At 36.3% G+C, this 21,158-nt stretch overlaps 1 protein-coding gene across 1 annotated transcript in view; it reads left to right on the plus strand.

Moving 5' to 3' along the window:
• PSME4 (proteasome activator subunit 4) overlaps positions 1 to 21,158 on the plus strand; it is a 106,685-nt gene that overhangs the window by 5,834 nt on the left and 79,693 nt on the right. The window contains exons 2-3 of the mRNA XM_027865123.1: positions 12,322 to 12,462; positions 17,960 to 18,076. Of these exons, the coding sequence (XP_027720924.1) occupies positions 12,322 to 12,462; positions 17,960 to 18,076 (258 nt within the window). The remainder of the gene's footprint in view (positions 1 to 12,321; positions 12,463 to 17,959; positions 18,077 to 21,158) is intronic.

Below are 21,158 nucleotides of genomic sequence, written 5' to 3' on the forward strand. Positions count from 1 at the left end.
AAGATAAACCTTCATAAATGAGAGAGTTATTCTAGCTATAGTGATTTAAAATGTGGAGGGAGAACACCAAAAGTAGTAGCATTTGAAAAAAAATTAATTTTGCTTTTAAGTGGTAGAGGATTTCTGAAGTTTCCAATAATATTAGTAACAGAAATAATAGTGCATTAAAACTCAAAGCATGTCACCTAATGTTTTTTCATTTGATCTTTCACAACCTAGTGAACAGATTTAACAGATGGGGAAATCTTAGCTTGCACATAATTGGCATGTAAGTGGTCCCCTTCATTTTTAACGTATTTATAGGTGTTCGAAGTGAGATTTGACCCTAGGTCTCTCTGGACTTTAGGAATAGGACTGTTTCCTTTATACCATGCTGCTTGACTATATTCCAATGATTTATGGTATCCTCTATGATAAATAGTTGTTGAATGAATGAATGAATGAAAAGCCACTATTAGTGCTACATATTGAATAACTCAGAAGGAAGGCAACAAACACATGGGTTGTAGTTATTTTCAAGTTTGAATGTGTCATTTTGTAACAGTAAATTTTCTTTAGCTTACGAATGTATGTCCTTTGGTCAGTACCAAGTTTAATTGTTTCAGTGTTGTAAGGGATGCATGAGTGGCTATGACATTACTATATTTCTTTTAATTAGGATTACTTTGTAAAATGGTAGAGTAAGAACAAGAATTATTATACATTTTCCCTGAATATTGATTTTTCGGGGTGCCTTATTAAATTGACATACAACTTCTAAAGTAACCACTGGTTGATTTTTGTTTTTAACTTTTTTACTAGATTGTGGAAACAAGGGGTTTGGACTTAACTTTCTAATCAACATCTTTTTCTTGACAGAATTCAGATTATTACCTTTGACTAAATGTAAATTTTTGCTGTATTCCCTACAGACTTTTTTTTTTCTCAAGAAAATAAGACTAAAATGTAATTATTCATCATGGGCAACATTTTTGTTTCTGCAGTTAAAATGAACAAGTCTACCTTGGGAAATTTTCAGAAAGTTCTTGGGTTAAGATTCATTTTGAGCCTACTTTAGGTGATTAGACAAAGAATCGAGGGCTCATTATAAATAGAAGAGAGAGGGAATGTAATATAGCATTGAAACTGGAATGAACAAGTTAGATGACAGCAAGCAGAGTAGCTTAGAAGTAGAGGGCATTCATATTGCAGTAAATCGACTACTGTTATGGGAAACTTGATACTATTCATTTATAATTTTAAAAGTTTTATGGTTTTATGATTTTAGTTGAGTAGCCATACTTCTCCATAAGCTATCTAAAATGAAATGAGAAGTAGATTGTATATTATAGCCAGTCTGATTTACACATAATTGTTAGTGCTATTTAGATGTATGGTTTTTTTTTGAGCATTTGGTTTTTGTTCTTCCCCTTGAAAAATTTCAAGAATTGCTTCCATTTCTCCCAGCTGTGAAATGAGTATAATAATATTATACGGGTTGTTTAATTAAAAGTTAATTATAATTACTATATAGCCCCCCCCCCAGGTTAGATGGAAATAATAAGAATATTTGGGCTTTTATGATGTCTTGTTCCATTTTCTTTTTTTTTTTTTAAAGGAAAGTGTTCAATTATTGGCTTTGGGAATTTTTTTTAAGACAAAATAATTTTATGAACATGTATTTGTTGAATGACAACAGACAATTCTTTTGAAAAAAAATTGTAGAGAGTAAAGAATCATGGATTGTTGGGTTTTTTTAAAGTATACATCAAACTATTAGAGCATAGGTACATCTTTGCAGTTTATTATCCTTTACTGATTTTATGTTCTTGTTTGTTTGAATAGGATAATACTGTATTAAATACTCACTTTTATATTCATTTATAGATATTACAAATAATTTTCTCCCTGAAAATCCTCATAAGCCTTATTTTGGCATGGAAGTAACCAAAGGTTATTGAAATTTGTGTCAGTGGAATGTGAGCTCTGGGAGGTATCCTACCAAGCTGAAAAGGCTTGTTGTTCAAACCTGGTGATAGACTCCCTTTTGCCTTAGGTCTAACCTAGTTATGTTTTGAATGGCTCATCACCAGGTTAGCTGCAGAGTGATGAATTTTTTTTAGCTACTGTAAGTCTCAAAAACTATCTATCAGGTTGTATACTTTTAAGTCAAACAATGCAGGCTGTTTGCAAGAAGTTTATATTACTAAATCATTTGGTCAGTGATTATTAATTATCTTATAATGTACTGTGGTGGGGTACTATATTATATACAAATATGAGCAGTTGACCCCTCTTCATCTGCTGCTAGTTTAGTTGGTAGATGAGACACAAGTGAAAAGTGGTGCAGTGGATTAGAGCATTGGATTTGGACTCAGGAAATGCTGAATTGAAATCCACCTCAAGACACTTATTAGCTATATGTCCCTGGCTAAACCACTTAACTTCTCTGTGCCTCATTTTCTTCCTCTGTAAAATGCAGATAATGATAATAATAGTGCCTACCTGCCAGGGTTATTGTGAGGATAAAATGAGATATTTGTAAAGTGCTTTGCAAACCTTACAATGCTATATAAATGCTACTATTACTACTAATACAAGATCAATTTAATGTTGACTATCCAGTTGATACATGGCACTGTACTGGGTACTGAAAACGTAAAGATATAAAGGTAGTTTTTGTAATCAAGAAAAAATCTTCCATCTCTTCCTTCTATCCTCTTTATATTATGTAAATATCTAAGAATGATAACTTGTAGGATGTGCTAAGGGCAGAGTAGAGATCCAGAAAGAGTATTGTAAGATTTGTGAAGGAAGAGACTCCTTTGAGCTGGGGAAATCAGAGAAGGCTCCATGGAGAAGTAGAACTTGAACTGGGCTTTGAAGTAAGAGGATTCCAGCAGATCAAAATGGGAGGAGGAATGGATCTAGGCATGAGGATAATCTACTGAGCATAATGGAATGGGATTTGAAGTCAAAGGACCAGGGTTCTATTATTTTATTTACTGTGTGTGTGTTTGACCTCTAATGTCTAAATCATCTAAAAATGATTAAATCCGTCCCTCACTCTTCTCCAAAATGACCAATTAGGCTTCTTTAGACCAGTGGTCCTAGATGCATGATAGTCATAAGTATTGAATGAAAATGGAGAACACCTAGTAAGTCCATTTTGGCCAAAACCAAAAGAAGATATTAATGGGGAATAGTGTGAAATATGACTGGAAAGACAGATGGTGAAGGATTTTAAATGCTGGGTAAAGTGTTTAAACTTTGTCTCATACGTAATAGGGAGCCACTGAATGTTCTTGGTCACACTCATGCCTCAGAAAGATTATTATCAACAATGTAAAGGATGGAATAGAAAAAGAAGTTGAAAGTAAGGTGACCTTTAAGACTGGCTATTGTATTAGTAGGTCAGAGGTGTTGAGGTCCTAAACTAAGGTTGTAGCAGTGTTGAATGGAGAGGAGAGGGTGACTGTGAGCATAGGTAGGATTGATAGGACTTAGGGCTTGATCTAACGTGAAAAATGTGGGATAGGGAACAGTCAAAGATAACACCAAGATTTTAAGTCTTTGTTGTCAAGGATACTTGACAATATCCTGTGTGACTGTCAGGATAATGGTGCCCTCAGCAGAGATGGGAAGTTGGGGGGAAGGACAGACTTTGGGGCAATTAATTCATTTTGAGCTTGTTGAAGTTGTGGTGCCAAAGGGACATAGGGCAGTTGGTTATAAAACAGAGGCTTAATTTTAAGCCAGATCAGTGATACAGATGCCAAATGCCATAAGGTCAGCGGAGGAAGGGAGTCCTGTTGGCTGGAGACTTCTTTGTGGAAGAAGTAGGACTTGAGTCTCTTAAAATAAATAGGATTTAGATGGGTGATTTGCAGATTGTAGTGCTGGAAGAAACTGAACCAGAGGTACACAGATTGGAATATATAAGTTGAACAGAATTGCAAGAGTTGGAAGAGGCTACTCCAGGGCTTCTTAAACTTTTTCCGCTCGACCCCTTCAGCACTTCCTGAGGTCTTGACTCCCAGTTTAAATCAGAAAGGAGTCTTCTGTACAACATCCCAACCAGTGAGTATCCACTTGAAGACTGCCTTCAAGTAAAGGGAAACTTAATTCTGCCAAAGCTATTCGTTCCACTTTTTCATGCTCCAATCATTGAGAAGTTCTTTCTTATACTTAGTCAAAATGTATCCCTCTGCAGCTTCCACCCATTGCTTCTAGTTCTGCTCTGAAAGACCAAAGGTAGCTATTATGGTTCCCCACAATAGAGATAGGTAGGTGATGAAGCAGATGGTCCTGAAGTCAGGAAGACTCATCAGGCCTTAGACACTTTGCTAGATGTGTGCCCTGGGCAAGTCACTTAACCCTGTTTGACTCACTTCCTTATCTGTAAAATGAGCTGGAGAAGGAGATGGCAAACCACTCCATTATCTCTGCCAAGAATACCCCAAATGGGGTCACAGAGAGTTGGACATGACGGAACAACAGCAAAACTGTGGCTCCCCAAGTCTTCTTTTCTCCAGACTAAATATTCCTATATTCTTTTAATCAATTTTCATATGGCATAGTCTCTAGTTCCCTCACCATTCCAGGGGAAGACTTCATAGAAGTTTCATTTAAGTTTAGACCTTGAAGGATGGATAGGATTTGGAGAATGATGGACAGGTTAGATGATGCAGAAATAGCAAAATTAAAGAGATGAAAAGATAAAGTTTGAATGTGGGGCATGTTTTAATTTTTAAAGCATTTGTAGGAAGAAGAATATATTCCCTTTACGTGGCCTAACCAGGAGAGGAAGAAGAGATGGAAATGAGTGGGAAAAGTGAAAGGAGTATCATTTCAGTGGTTAATAAATACCAAATGATTGGATTTTTTTCCTCTCCTAGAAGTTCTTATGAATGTCTGTAGTTGTAAAATAGCACCCTCTTTGTGATATAAGGTATTGAAACTCTAGTGTCTAGTGTACTTAACCAACAGTGAATTCTGACCTATTTGTTTAACCAGTAGTGAAGTCTTTTCTATTTGTGCCAGATTTGATGGTCTTCAGACTACCTTCTGTAAAATCTTCGCAAAGATGATGGACCTATTTAATGATGGGTTGTCTTTGAAACTTACACAATGTTCTCAAGATGACTTGCCTAATTTAGTCATATTATTCACTGTTTGCAAGTCTGAAAATTTTTCAAAAGGAAAACAGTGGTCCTCCTGAATCATTTATTGTTTTCCAAACTGCTATAATATATAAATGGCTAAGATCTTAAAATGATGGCATTGTTGTTTTCATTTGCTGCACTGTTCCACTCTGTGGCTTCCACTTGTCATTTCCTCTGCCCCGGAAGTGAAAGTTTTATTGTTGATTTTTGTCCCCCATGGCTTTAGTTAGTGTCTTTGTTTGACAAAGTGTCTGCCCACCTTACCTTGCATTCTAGCTATTTGTGTTTGAGTACCAGCAGAGGCTGGAAGCCAGAGCTATCACAAGTACATTTGTACAGTCACATTTTGATTATCTACAAGAAAGCCTATAGCAAAGACACTAGTTTACTGTGTTCCTCTTCCTTAAGTAGAGGGACGCCAAATAAGGAACCAAGTGTAGGATCATCTCCTCCATCTTCTTCATAATACAGGGAGGAAATTAAGGCTTACAGAGGTGAAGTGACTAGTAGTAGAACTGGGCTTAGAAGTAAATCTCTTTCCTCTACACCTCAACTGCACTGGTGACAGTTTTGACAAAGGAACAAAATGTCCCCAGGGAACTGTCTATCCTTTAAAAATCTTTCTGATTGTACTCATTTGGCTCCTTTTTTTCTTGGCTGATCATGATTATGTCTATTCCTCCAGGCCTCCCCACCTTCTGGCCCTTAAAGTTACCCCATGAATAGGAGATAGACTGAACTAGGTTGGCAGCTATGTGAGTGTGGGGGGAGGGGGAACAAGATGTGGCTGCTGACTTCTTCATGGGATGAGAGAGTGAGGAGTGGAGATCATGCTGAAGTACATACAATTCACTAATTGGGAGGATGGTGATGGCATTAGCTGTAGTTAAAAGTTTGGAAGAAGGGTAGGTCTCAAGGGAAAACACAGTTCTCTTTTGGACCTGCTGAGGTTGAGATGCCTCTAGGAAGAAAGTATGTTTTGAAATATCCAATAGGCATTTGGTGGTGAGGGACTGGAGCCTTGGGAGGAAGACTAGGTAGGGCTAGATCTATTGATATAGAAAGCATCTATATACAAATGATGGATTTGTGGGAACTGATGAGACTATTATTAAGAGAGGATGTAGAGAGGAAAAAAAAAAAGAATTATCAAATAGAGCAGAAGAGACCAGGAGGATAAGGATATAAAAAGAGGCCATTAAATTGTCAAGAGATCATTGGTAACTTTAAAAAGATAAGTTTCAGTTGAGTGATGAGATTGGAAGCCAGATTGAAGAGGGATTTTAAAGAGAGCAGGAAGAGAGGAAGATGAGGCATTGACGGTAGGTGGGTTTTTTTTTGTTGTTGTTGTCGTTTTTGTTTTGCTTTGTTGTTTTTTTTTTTTAAACGAATTTGGCTGAGAAGAGAGATATAGGACTTAATGTTAGCAGGAAATGGTAAGATCTCTTGTGGATGGGGGAGACTTGGGTGTTGTTTGTGTATTGCAAGGATAGAGCCAGTAAGTAGAGCATGACCAAAGATGAGAAAGAGAAAGGGAGTGATAGTAGGGCAAGTCTTCTGGAGGAGACACAAAGGATGGAATCAAGGGTGCATTTATAAAGTTGGTCTTTATGAAGAAGAGTCACCTCTTCGTCAGCAGCTGGAGTAAAGTAGGAAATGCTGTGGGGAGGGGTGATCATTGGTGTCAGTGGTTATGAGATGAGGAGGAGGAGAAAGAAGAGTAGAGAAAGTTAAGTGGACAGCCTTGATTTTCTTTTTTTTCTTTTTTTCCCCCCTGAGAAGGTATGAGGCAAGGGCCTTTGCTGATAAGATGGTGGTAGGGTGTTTTGTCTGAGGCTTGAGAAGAAGTTTCCAACAGGTCTTTTATAGGGTGAACTAGAGAATCAGTTTGGGAAGGGTAAAAGGATTTTCTTGCTGCAGTAACTATAATTGAGATAAGGTAATAAATTTGTAGTAGATCCAGTCAGCATGGATCAGCATAAGCATAGGCTTTGTGTGTGTATGTCAGATTTTCAAAAGATCTACTTTTGTGGTTGTTGGGATTAATTTGTTGGTTTTTCTAGTTTTTTAGTTGCATATTCAATTCATTGCTCATTTTTTTCCTCTTTTGCTAATATATGTGTTGAATGATAAAAACTTTCTTTTGAAGGTTGCTTTGTTGGTTCCATCTTAGATTTTGAGTTCGCAGGTATTTTGGATGTTATTGAGTACAAGGTCTCTATTACAGATGGAAAGTATAACATACCAGCACTGTGGTAAGCACTTGAGATGCAAAGGAAGACACAGACTTTAGAGGCAGGAATCTGAAGCCTTAAAGAGGTGACTTGACCAAGGCCACTGGTAGTATCCATTAGAATTAAGAATCAAAATGTGCTTTGATGGAGTTTTTCCTCATGGGAATTTATCTGTTCCTCACTCTTAAAAAAAAAAAGGTTGGTGCATTTTAAGCTGTTTTGAAGTAAAGAGGAGGAACTCGGCTATTTTCTCACTTTTGACAAAGTAGAAAGAGCCCCCAATAAGTAGTCAGAAGATCTGAGTTTGAGTCCTGACTCTGCTACTTAGTACCTGAGTGACCCTGGGCAAGTCAGTTCCTGTCTGGGCCTCAATTTTTGCATCTAGAAATTTAATATCTTTCTTTACATCCCCATCACTAGGACAGTGACTGGCACATAGTAAGTACTTTATAAGTGCTTGTTGACTGACCCACTAACTGAAAGTATTAGGCTTAGCTTTTTGTTTTAATATGTTTTCATAATTGGTATTATGAATTAGGCTAACATCCTCATTCACTACCTAGTGGAAATAAATATTTCACTGCATCCTACATTTTATTAAATAGTTACTGTTCCCTATCATGCATTTGAATGTTAACTTAGTAAGACTAAAAATTAAAGCATTTACTTAATTCTAGAGGGTTGTGAGGGGGAGGCAGATAAAAAGTGCTTTGTTTTGTGTGTCACTATCTGTTTTTTCTTGTGGGAGGATGGAAGATAATGAACTTGTCATCATTGACTGTGGAATATTTTATGAAAGTTCCTCCTGATTATCTTTAGGGCTTTCAGATATTTTCAGGTAGATAAAAGTGTGAGGATCTTTTATTATGCTATGTATAAAGACAGGAGTCACTTAATTCTGGGAAGAGAAGGGAATATTGTAGAAAACAAGGGAAGACTTAGAATATCTCAAGAACCAGACAAATTCTGTATTTTAGCAATAAAGTACTTACTACTAGGCTTCAGTTCAATTAGGATCATTCTCCTTAACCCTCAAGGGCAAAATTGAAAACTGTGTGAAGAGACAAATTTATTCATGCTGAAAAGAAGCACTCCCTAATAGTCCACCCAAAAGTAGACTAGGTTGCTTTGGAAGGTAATGTATTTCCCTCCCTCATTAGAAATCTCCAAGTAAAGGCTGGAAGGCTTCATGGAGGAGGTGAAATCCATGTTAGACACTGAATGAAGGGAGGGAATTCAGCAAGCAGTAGAAGAGGCCATTTCAGGTATAACTGTTAACCTGGGTGCAGGAAAGGACAGGATAATGGAAGGTGGTGAGTAGTTCACATTGGCTAGAATTTAGAGTATGTGAAAGGCAGTTGAAGGCAGGCTGAAGCAAGGTTGTGGAGGGGCTAGAATGTCTTCCTAAGAAATTAATGCTTTATTGAGAAGGCAGTGGGAAGGCAGTAACAATCTTGATTTTGAGTACAGGAATGATATAATCAGAGTGATATATTAGGAAGATTTTGTGGCATGATGGAGACAGGGAGAGATTGGGGACGGGAAAACCAGCTAAGCTGCAGCGATTGTCTAAAGGAAAGGTAATGGAATCTTGAACTTGAAAGAGTCAGAATAGAAAGGGGAAAAGAATGGGAAAGAGGTTAAGAAACTGACTGTTATTGCATGTTTGTCCTGAGGGAACTAAAGACTTTTAAGAGGATTCTAAGGTTTCAAGTCTGGGAGAAGGATGATATGATCAAAGTTATTAGAGAAGTTAAGAGGATGTGTAGTTTTTCTGTTTTGTTTTGGTTTTTGATTTTTTTGCAGAGTGGGGGGAAGGGAGGCAGGGCTTGGAACTCGATCAGTTCAGAGCATGTTGAGCTGGAGATACTAGTGGGCCATGAAGGTAGAGATGGAGGGGAAGAAAGGGAAGGGAACAAGTAATGTTATTGCATTCGATCCTCACAACTACCCTGGGAGGTAGGTGCTGATTATCCCCATTTTACAGGTATGGAAACTAGCTAGTAAGAGTCCAAGGGCAAATTTGAATTCGACCCTTTCTGACTCTAGTCCCCATATTCTCTCCACTATGCCTGCCTCTGTACAAAGCTGACTTTTAGAAATACAGAACCAGAGTTCTGGGGAGGTTAACTTAGAGATGGAGATTTGCTAATTATCTTTTTAGAAGTGAGGATTAAAACCATAGAATTGAATGAGATGGCCGAGGGAAAAGAGGACCAAGGACAGAGACTTAGGGAATAGCAATATTTGATGAATTCAGGGATGAGGAGGAGCTGGACAAAGTGAGGGAATGAGCTGTCAGAGGTAAGATGAAAACCATGAGAATTGAGTGTCATGGAAACCAATGCAGAAAAGGAATGGATAACCAAAAATATGTCTGGTTCACTAAGATCAAGACTGATGAAGATGAAGACTGGAAGAAAAACTTGGATTTGATGATAAGGAAATCATTATTGATCTTTTGAGTGAAGCAAGAGTATTGAAAATAGAAGCCAGATTGTAGGGATTTGAGGAGCTAGTGGTTGGAAGTAGAAGAGGCAGCAAGTGTAGATTGTTTTTTTGTAGAAGCTTAGGCTGCATGGAGCAATAGCTAGAGAGCTGGCATTGAAAGCTTCGGATCCTGGATTCAAGTTCTGCCTCTGACACACCAGCTATGTGATCACAGACAAGTCTTTTAATCTCTCCGTGCTGTGGCAGCTCTCCAAGACTGTATGTTATAGAGAAAGTGCTGGTCTTTATTGGTAAAAGTTTCCTCGCCTAGGGATTCCCTATACTAGTGAAATCATAGGTCCAGTCCCTATCATTGGCAGTGAGAGAGAGAGGAGGGGAGAGGAATTAGTGCTTGGGAAGTGGCTGGAGCAAGGTTTTTGTTTTTTTTTTAAAGGATATAGAACACCTTAAGTCTTCTATTGGTAGTTAAGAAGAAGCCAGTAGAATAGGAGACTGAAAATAACTGATAGCACAATGTCCTGGAAGAGAAGTCAAGGGTGTGGTAATATCAAAGAAAAAGCCACCTGTAGGCAATGATATTAGCTTTGTCCAGAAGGAGGACCACATTACGCTTTATGATATTGTAGTGAAAGAAGTGAAGTAGTTCTCTCATCTTGATGTCTAGTCAATATTGTCTTCATAAGTGATTGATGGCATGCTATAGTGTTCAATCATAAATATTTTAAAAATTTATTTTCATTGATATCTTGTTTTTGCATCACCTACTTTTTCGGTATACTGAATAACCCCTTATAACAAACAATAAGAGAAGAAGAAAACTAATTCAGCAAAACTCATCAACAAATCAAAAATATCAAGCGAGTACATATAGTATAGCACATCCATAGTCCCCCATTTCTGCCAAGAAGAAAGAAAGAGTTGTCCTCCTTGGAAGAGTATATGGCTAGCAATGGAATATTTGGGTTAAAGGACATCATTTCCCTTAATATTCTAAATCGTTTCAATATAAGGATGTTTTGACTTTTAAGTATTTGAGAGTCTTTAGTAGAAGAATGTAGTTGCTGTGGGCGTGTTGAAAGTGCTTGAACATAGAAGTTATTTCACATGCTATCTTTCCTATTGTCTGCCTTACTTTCTGTTAAAATGGGGATATTTGACCTGCCTGATTTAGGACTGTTAAGTCCTAAATCAAAGTTAGAAATATAATTCTTTTTAGACCCTGAACCTTCAGTTTCTTGTAAAATGGGTAATAGCAGCATCTGCCTCCCAAGGTTATTGCATTTATCCCTTCCACATTGTGAAGGTTAGGGGTGTGGTACCTCCACAATCTGGAGAATCAGTGTAAAGTTTTTTGTCCTTCCCTTTGTACCAGAGAAGAAGGCTGAATTTTTTTCTTTTATGGGGTGTTTACAGTACCTTATTGTAAAATTTGGTTTAAGTATTTGGTCATAGGCTCAGTGTTGCCTGCAGTTTCTGTAAAACTCCCCCAGAATTGCCATTTAATTTCTTTTGCGTATATCAAAACTGCAGTGGGGAAAGTGGTGATGTGGAAGGAATAACTGTGTAAGGATAAAATGAGGTGATGCTTTGCAAACCTTAAAGTGCCTATAAATGCTATTGTTGTTATTGTTGTTATTATTAGTAAATGTCTAGTAATAATTTACTTTAAAGAAAACCAAGGTTCCTTTGCTGGCTTGTTTATGGTTCATGCCATTTGAATTCAAGCAAATTTTGGGGGTGAAGTTGGGGACTTTTAAAATGTAAAGTTTTTAATGTGTACTGTATTAACTCAAAAGTATAAACTTTTTTCTTTTTTTTTTCTAAATTTTTAAAAAACTTTTTTCTTTTAAAGAAAATGTACGCTAGGGCCCAGCTACCAAAAATGAAAGATAATTTCATTTTAAATATGGTTTAACATTTGGAAATCAGTATCAGATCTATAACACATTTCATAGCTCTGATAAAATCTTATACATTCTTCAGAGGTCCTATCATGGAAGATTTAAAATGGGCCTTCTACATTTACTCCTAAGTATTCTTTCTCTTTACAGTTGGTATTATGAGAAGTGATTTCTGTAGGTAGACTTTATTTTTAAATCCTTCCAGGAAGGTCTTCAGTTATATTATTCATTTGAATGAAATTTTGCCTATGAAAAAAATTCTGAATTTATGTTTTCAAGGTGCTTTGTGGTAAAATACAGACTAACACACAGAAGTATTTTGCATTAATTTCGCATTAATCATTAAATGTCTCTGTAGGATGATTAAATCTCAAATATTATAATACTTTTACAATTTAAAATTACAATCTTCTGCAAAAATTAAATATGAGAATTGTTTGCACATTCACATCTTGAGGAGAAATGGAATTAGGGAAAAATATATGGAAAAACTACACAGAAATGAAATTGTTACAGAAATGACTGACATGCTTTTTTAAAAGCCATATATTAATTATATGTTTACATAACATATGTTTTCCCCCTTTTTAGATATATTCGGCTTTTTGGAAGAAAATTTAGCAAAGAAGATCATGTACTTTTTATCAAGTTATTATATGAGCTGGTATCAATTCCGAAACTGGAGATCAGCATGATGCAGGGATTTGCCCGTCTCTTGATAAATCTTTTAAAGTAAGTTGGAATATGTCTGGGATTTTTCCCCAGAAAGGTTTTAGAAGATTAAATACATATTCTGTGATGGGAAGACTAAATAAAGAATTTCTATTTGGAAACTTTCTGGTGAATGCTATTACCATACTTGTAACTTTTTATCACTTTACTAGAATCTTTTATCTTAAAAATTCAAAATCCATCTCTTTCATTATACCCTTTCTGATGCCTCCAATGAAAATTCACTGCCTTCTGAATTCCTTCACCTTTGGACATAGGTTCGTAGAATTGGAAGGGACCTCAAAGAACATCTAGTTCAAACCGTGCCAAAGGCAGGAACCTTCTCTGCATCATAGCAAGTTATTTTTCATTTTCAACTTGATGACTTCCATTGATGGGGCAACTTTACCCCATGAAGCTGCCTATCCCACTTCTAGGCAACTGTTTTTTGTTTTTTTTGTTTTTCCCCAATTTTTATTTTCTCCCCAATTATATGTAAAAACAATTTTTAACATTTGTTTTTCAAAATTTTGAGTTCCATATCTCCCTCTCCCTGCTGAGAAGGCAGACATTTTGATATAGGTTATACACATGCAGTCACACAAAACATATTTCCTTAAAGTGAAAAGTAGTATGCTTCAGTCTTCATTCAGGCTCCATTAGTTCTTTCTCTGGAAGTGGATAGATAGCATTTTTCATCTTGAGTCCTTTGAAATTGTCTTGGATCATTGTTTTGCTGAGAATAGCTAAGTCATTCACAGTTCTTCATTGTACAATATTGCTTTTACTATGTACAACATTTTCCTGGTTCTGCTCACTTCACTTTGCATCACTTCATGTAAGTCTTTCCAGGTTTTTCTGAAAGTGTCCTCCTCATCATTTCTTATAGCACAATCATTTTCCATCGCAGACATATACCACAGCTTGTTTAACCATTCCCCAGTTGATGGGCATCCCCTCAATTTTCAGTTCTTTGCCACTACAAAAAGAGCTGCTATAAATATCTTTGAACAAATAGATCATTCCCCCTCCACCCTTTTTTTTTTAATCTCTTTGGGATACAGACTTAGTAGTGGTATTGCTGGGTCAAAGGGTATGCAGTTTTATAGCCCTTTGGGCATAGTTCCGGATTGCTCTGTAGAATGGTTGGAACAGTTCACAGCTCCACCACCAGTACATTCATTAGTGTCCCAATTTTCCCACATCCCCTCCAACACTTATCATTTTCCTTTTATGTTGCATTTAGTCAATCTGATAGGGTGTGAGGTGGTACCTCAGAGTTGTTTTTTGATTTGCATTTCTCTGATCAATAGAGGTTTAAATATAGTTTAAAACAGTTAAATGTTAAGTTTTTGCTATTAGGATGTTGAAGTCTCCTCCTGTAGTTTTCATCTGTTGATGAAAATTATACCTATGGATTAATAAAAACAAGCATGATCTTTTATCTGTATAACAGTCCTTATAGGTATTTGATGTCTCAGTTAAATCTTCTTTAAACTAAACGTTCCCAGGTTTTGCAAACAATTCTTTTATGCTGTTGCATCCTTGGATATATTTCAGTGGGTCTTATGATAGACTCTTGTTTTTACCTACTTTTGTTTCTCAATGTCCTTCAGTGCCCAGAACTAGGCAAGATATTTCTAAGGTTTCTAGAGCTAGAAGGACCCTCCAAGATTATCTAGTCAGATCCTCTCATTTAACAAATGAGGAGACTGAGGGCCATTTTTTTCCCCCAAGGTTCTTCAGAGTAATGATTAGGAAAGCCATAATTCAGGCCAGGTTTCTCTGAGTCTTAAATCTAGAACTCTTTTCAGCCCACCATACTGCCTTTCTTAAAATGTGCTCCAACTGAGACACTGGAGTCAAGCATACTGTACTTGACTTGGTCTGTACTTTTGTGATAGATGAGGGCTAAGAACGCTTTTATACGTTATGTGGCTAACATTAATTCATTAATCTCCAATCTGTTGATCCCTTCGTTCAGTTCCAAAAATATCCAAATGTATTATCATCTAGTCTCTCTCTCTCTCTCTCCCCCCCCCTCCCCCCCTCTCCCTCTCTCCCTCTTCCTCTTTCTCCCTCTTGCCTCCAAGGATTTGGGAGAAGATTTTGTCAAATGTTTTCCTATAATTTGAATATGTAATGCGTGGCATTTCCTGCATCTCTAGTATAGTAACCCTATCAGAAAAGGAAATAAGGTAAACCTGGAATAACTTGTTCTTAAGCGCATGTAACAATCACTTCTTTTCCAAATGTTCACAAGCCATTAAGAATTTTGCTAGGAATCAAGAGTCAGGGTTTTTGGCCTATGAGTTTAGAGCAGGAATTCTTAACTTTTTTGTGTCATGGACCCTTTTGGCAGTCTGGTGAAGCCCAACCATCCTTTCTCAGAATAATGTTTTTAGGGGCAGCTAGGTGGCGCAGTGGATAGAGCACTGGTCCTGGAGTCAGGAGGACCTGTGTTGAAATCTGTCCTCAGACCAAGCACTTGACACTTACTAGCTGTGTGACCCTGGGCAAGTTACTTAACCCCAACTGCCTTAAAAAAAAATAATAATATTTTTAAAAATATAAAATAAAATACAAAAGACTAGGGGAAAAAACAATCATTGAAACAAGTTATCAAGACATTTAAACAAAAACAAGTTTACATACCCAAGGTTAAGAACCTTTGCTTTAAAGAATTTGTTCTCTTTCCCCTTTGGAAGGAAATAATTTGTTTATAATCAGGCTTGTTCAGCTTCTCATTTTCTCTATTCCATCTCCTGAAGGAAGAAATTATCGACAAGGCAAGACTTTCAGCTGGTATGCTTTTAACCTTGATGAAGTATATCCAGATATTTGAAGTTCCAAAGTTACCCATCAGTTCTGTAGCCCACTGCTAAGTCAACTATATGAACTACTTTTGGAACTCATTACTCACTTTCTGTTTCTGGCTTGAGGTTCTGTAATATATTCCAACCATATTATCTATTCTGTTTTTCTTTTCATTGTTCCTCCTCCATGTTTCCTTCCTGTGGGATTTCCACATGGGTGTGTGTGTGTGTGTGTGTGTTTCTGTGTTCAATGATATTCCACAACTCTGTTGTGCCTTTAAACTTATCTATTCCCTTTGGATAAGATTTACTCTTCCATTGCCTTAAAAAAAGTCATGAATTGCATGACCTAAGTCTGTGATATCCATGTGCTCATAGGCTTTAGACCTGGAAGAGACTTTTTATGTAATATCTCTTCTAGCACCCTCATTTTCTTGATGAGGATATTGGACATCCCAAGAGGTTGACTAAGAGGTCACATACATAGAAACAATAGAGTTAGGATTTGAAAGAAGGTACTTTGGTTCCATATTGGTGTTCTTATCCACTGTCTCATTGTTTTTCACTTTGTATTCAGTATTCTGTATATTTCTATGTAGATATCTAAAGTCAACAATATTAATTTTGGGCACTCCTCCATTTCTATCCTTCCTTCTTTGTCATACCTGTAGTAATCCCTAGCATTTGACTCAGTGACAACCCCCACTATTTTCATTTTAAGATCCATCACAACATCACATGTACAAGTTTCTAGCCATATATATTCTTCCAAGCTCTTGTTAGATTCACAACCTATCATCCCTGGCCAAGACATTCTTCTCTTAAGCTCTGGTCCAGAATTCCAAATCTAATTTCTGACACCACACTTCTAGATAGCTGTTCTCTTACTATGCCCTCTTTTCTCTTCTGAAGTCCCTAGCTTCAATTCATAGCAGTGAGGAAAATGGTACTAATATTCATAAGGTCTTTAATTTCAAGACTTCATAATCTCTAAAAAAAAAAACAAAACACCTTCCCAGTTGCTTCTGAAAGAATCATTTGTTTCTGCGTGTATCACTAGATGTGGGTAATGGTCATCGGGTTTGATAAGTCTTGTGTAGATGCCCCAGGAAGTAAGCATACCTCCTGGTTGACAGATGGTTACCTTCGTACCCCTCAACGGAAATCAGCCGTCAGACCTCATTGTGTCCAAGGCCTCTGATCCTCTTTGTTGGCAGTACCTTTAGTTTGTGGTCATTATTCTGGAACATAGGAAATTGTTTCTCTTTAGAGAGTCTTCTCTTTATGGGAAAAACCTTTTATTTCTTAGATAGTTTGAATAGTTTTGTCTCCATCTTTCTTCTGTCTCCTAAAAGCTTAGAATTCTCCTTTGACTCTTAGGAGTTTCTTTTTGGTTTTCCTTTTAAAGCAGTTTCCCATTATTTCAAGGTGACATAGTGGGTAGAATACTTGATAAAGAGTCAGTAACATCTGAATTCAATTACTGCCTCAGACATTTACAAGAAGTACAACCTGGGCAAGTCATTTAACATGTCTGAGCCTCAGTTTCCTCACTTTACTGTAAAATGGAGATTACAACTGTACCTTCTCTCCCATAGGATTATTTTTAAGGTTTTGTTTTTTTTTTTAATGAGATTATATACATAAAGTGCCCCATAAATATCATTTCTGCTAAAGAATATTCCTTTGGAGTTGGAAGGTGTTCCCTTAGTCTTTTAACCTCCTGGCATGGATATCAACATGCAGTTTGAACAAAAGTAGTTGTTAATTTGCTCTAAAAGAAATGTAAACATAGAGTAATTTGTCACTGGAACACTTCTGACACTTCATACCTGCTCAGTTTTTCTGTAGCTCTAATAACTGCTATGCAGAACTTCTAGGTTGGTAATTCCTCAGAGAGGCTTTAAAAATTTAAAACATGGACTTTCTAAAGTCTTTTCTTTGATTGATAGTACTTCAGATTATTTATTAATCGAAGGTTAACAGATCCTTGTCACTTATCTAGTAGAAGTAGCTCAGTTGGGGTTATTTTAAATAAGATCTCTTGAAGAAGTACAAACTTAGTGCTATTGATCAGTGACCAGCAACTTGTATCTTAACTTTTCACTGGGTCACCATATTGCTGTCGCATTGCAGCTGTTTTTACATTTAGTTGATCATTTAGTCTGATCATTTTATGTCTCTTAGTTTTGTTCATCCATCGGCTATGTTCTAAGTCTCAAGAAAAAAGGGATCACTTGAATTTTTTGTCTCTTTCAAAGCTTAGGCATAGAGTGAGTGCTCAATGGTTATCTTAAATTTAAAGTTAGAAAAGACCTTAGAAATCATCTAGTCTGAGCACTTCCTTTTATAGACAAAAAATTGAGGCCCAGAGAAGTTAAATGTCTTGCCCAAAGTCACATAGTAATAAATAGCAGAGCTATGATTCAGTACAATTCAAACAATTCAGAAGTCTTTGACTCTTCTTACTTCACTGCATTGTTTTTCAATAAAGACTCTTTAATGTATTAATTTCTTGTGTATTCATTTGTACTTGATACTGTGTAACACAGTGTTCCACCCACTGCCTTCATTTAAATGGTAAAAAGGTAAAACCTTCTTCCAAAATGAAATGCTTTCAAGGAAATCTTAATGATTTAAAAAAAATTATTAAATGCCCGCACTTGATTTAAAAGTAAAATTACAATTTTTTTTTAATTTAGGAAAAAGGAACTTCTTTCAAGAGATGACTTGGAGTTACCTTGGAGGCCCCTTTATGACATGGTAGAACGAATATTATACTCCAAAACAGAACACCTAGGATTAAATTGGTTTCCAAAGTAAGTATTCTATTTCAAATACATATTGGAGGGCTGTAGAGTTTTAGGGAACTGATTGTAATATCTTTACTTCCTTAAGCAAACTTGTATAATTTTATAAAGCATTTTATAATTTTGTAAATTTATAATTTTAAAAAGGATTCATTTCTTGACATAAATTATTCATATTCCTTGGTCTGAGTCTTTGTTATGTAGTTAATCCAAGTGATATTTAAACCATACTCTTGGGCTGTGTGTGGCTCTTTCACATATAGCTTCTGGTTCTTTGACACCTTCCATTGCTGCCTTAGAACTTATACTACTCCTAACAGAGTATGTGGATTTTTTGGTTAATGGTAATTTCAGAATTGATTGTAGAATCCCATAATGATGACTATATCCCCCTACTCATCTGTGATGGGTGTCCTTCCCATTCGTGTCCTTCCTCATGTTTTGGCAGTTTGGGGTCAAAGTAGTATAAATTATTTTTGATTAGAGCTTCTAGGAAATCTTTTTCCCTAGATATATGATTTATTTGCTATTTTACCTCATAATTTCAAAGTGTGCCTTCTTAATGTGTTGGAAACATTTCCTTTTTTTCCCCCCGATTTTATAAAGATGAAGTATCTTGCCCAAGGCCACTTTGGTCATATCAAAAATTTAAACCCAGAAGGTCTGTTTCCAAATTCTGTGTTTTTCTACTCTGTGCTCTGTATGCGCTTTTTCTGCCAAGTTAAGATTTGTTTGTAAACATCCAACTATGTCCCTGTAATCATTTTATGATGTAGTTCCTCCAAATAATAAGTATTTTTGTATATTGCTTTGTATGTATTTCCTCTTGCTTTGAATATATTTAGTTTAAGTTAATGTAAATAATTCTCTATTCAAGGGAATGAATCATAAATGTGGTGAATATATTTGTGTTGCTAATTCTTGAGTTTTATTTTAGTTAATAATTTAAGCTATATCCAGCAACTTATTGCTAACAGGCATATTTTCAGTTCATCATGCAGTACACCTATTTGTAAAGTTTCTACATAATACAAGATGTCAGGCCTACCAAGATAACCATAGTTTGTTCATGTAAGTGGCTTAAGACTCAAATCAGGTGTTTCTCTAAGAAATTTTTCCCAATTCTACTCCCACTGTCAGCTAGAAATGTTCCCTTCTCTCTTAAATCTATGTCACATTGTGCGGACCTCTCTTTTAACTTTTGTATTTATCTTATCCCTCCTATAAGATTGTAAGCTTCTGGGGCAGCTAGGTGGCAGTGGATAGAGCACCAGCCCTGGATTCAGGAGGACCTGAGTTCAAATGTGGCCTCAGACACATAACACTTACTAGCTTTGTGACCCTGGGCAAGCCACTTAACCCCATTGCCTAGCAAAAAAAAAAAGATTGTAAGCTTCTTGAGGCAGGAAATGTTAGAAGTAACATGGTAATAGTCAAAAGAACATAGACCATAGCATTTGAGTTTTTACTCCAGTGCTTACTCTGTGATCATGGGCAAATCATTACACCTTTCTAGACCTCAGTTTCCTTTTGCGTCAACATTTGCAGTATTTCAGAGGGTTGTTACAAGGATGACACTTTATAAACCTTAGTAAAGTGTTATCGAAGGGCATACACACACACACACGGAGCAGGCAAAATAAGAATGATGAATACATACAATATATGAAAGGGAATAATAACATGAGAAAAAAATTGAAAAGTGTAGATTGGAACAAGATTATGAAGTTTCAAATATGGGTGTGTATGTTACTACACAGTCAATGGGAAACCACAGAAGTATGGGTGGGGAGGTGATGTGATAAGACCTGTGCATTAATATTACTTTGTTAATTTTGTGAAAGAAAGTTTGGAAAGATAGAAATTGGCGTTAGAGAGGTGGATCTGGAGGCTATTACACAAGTAATAAAAAAAATAGAAGTAATAACGGTAAAAAGTAAAAAGGATGGTAAATAGATGGTAATAAGGAATATACAGGTAAGAGAGATACTGTGATTTGGTAAATCATGGATCATGGGGGGAAGAGGAAAGCATAAAGGAGAAGGAATCACATTTTGAGCCTGAATGTGTTACAGAATGTATTAAATTAACAGAAATAAATAAGTTAAAAGTGAGCAGATTTGGGGATAGAGGTGGGGAGAGGAGAGTTTAGTTCTTTATGTGTTTAGTTTGAGGTGCCAGGAGGACATCCAGGTAGTGTGATGTCCAGCAGGCAGTTGAAAATGAATATTTGGAACTAAGGATAAAGGACAGAACTGGAATTGTAGACTTGAAAGTGATCATTCATTCGTCCATTTTTTAAACCTTCTGTGTGCTATGTACTATGCTAGGCTAGTGGAAAAAGACAAAATAATCCGCAGATCTAGACTTCCTCTTTCTTTCCCCTGACCCCCAATTGATAGAATTGTAAAGATTAGGGTAAAAATATTAGATCTATTTTGGAATGGGTTCACAATATGTTAAATAATGCATTATGGCATTGGCTTTGTTCTAAGTCAAAGTTATTATAGAACCAAAATTTTAGAAGGAACCATGGAAACCTGGAAGTCATTTAGGCTAACCCTTTCGTTTTACAAATAAGGAAACTGAGGCCCTGAGAGTAAAAGCGAGTTAGCCATAGTCACATGTTCACATAAGAGAGGCAAGGGTTCAAGTCAGTTCATATAACTTCCAGATTTTCTGACTCTTAGTATTTCTTCTGCCCCACACTGCTTCTACTTAGATGGGCATTGTGTAGCTATTGTAAACCAATGTAATCATAAAGAATATATGCAGAGTAGGGCATTTAAAAATATTTTTAAAAATTTGAGAGCTCATCTGACAAAAGCAACATAATGGAACAAATGTCCTCACAAACTTCTTTCTGAAATCCTGAAACGCTAAAATTTCTGAACATTGTCCTGCAGATCTTTTAGTCATTTTGTATAATTCTTGCCTCTAATCTTTTTTTCTTGTAATGAGATGGATGAACTGTCAAAAATGTTTAACCCTCCTTGTAGTAATTTAGCATTCTTGTTTTTAGAATTACAAGTGAAACCTTATATATATTTTTTAATCAAATACATGCCTCTTAAATCCTCAAATGATTTGC

This window comes from Vombatus ursinus, unplaced genomic scaffold, assembly GCF_900497805.2.
Source record: "Vombatus ursinus unplaced genomic scaffold, bare-nosed wombat genome assembly UNPS02014778.1, whole genome shotgun sequence".
Taxonomy (NCBI): Eukaryota; Metazoa; Chordata; class Mammalia; order Diprotodontia; family Vombatidae; genus Vombatus; species Vombatus ursinus.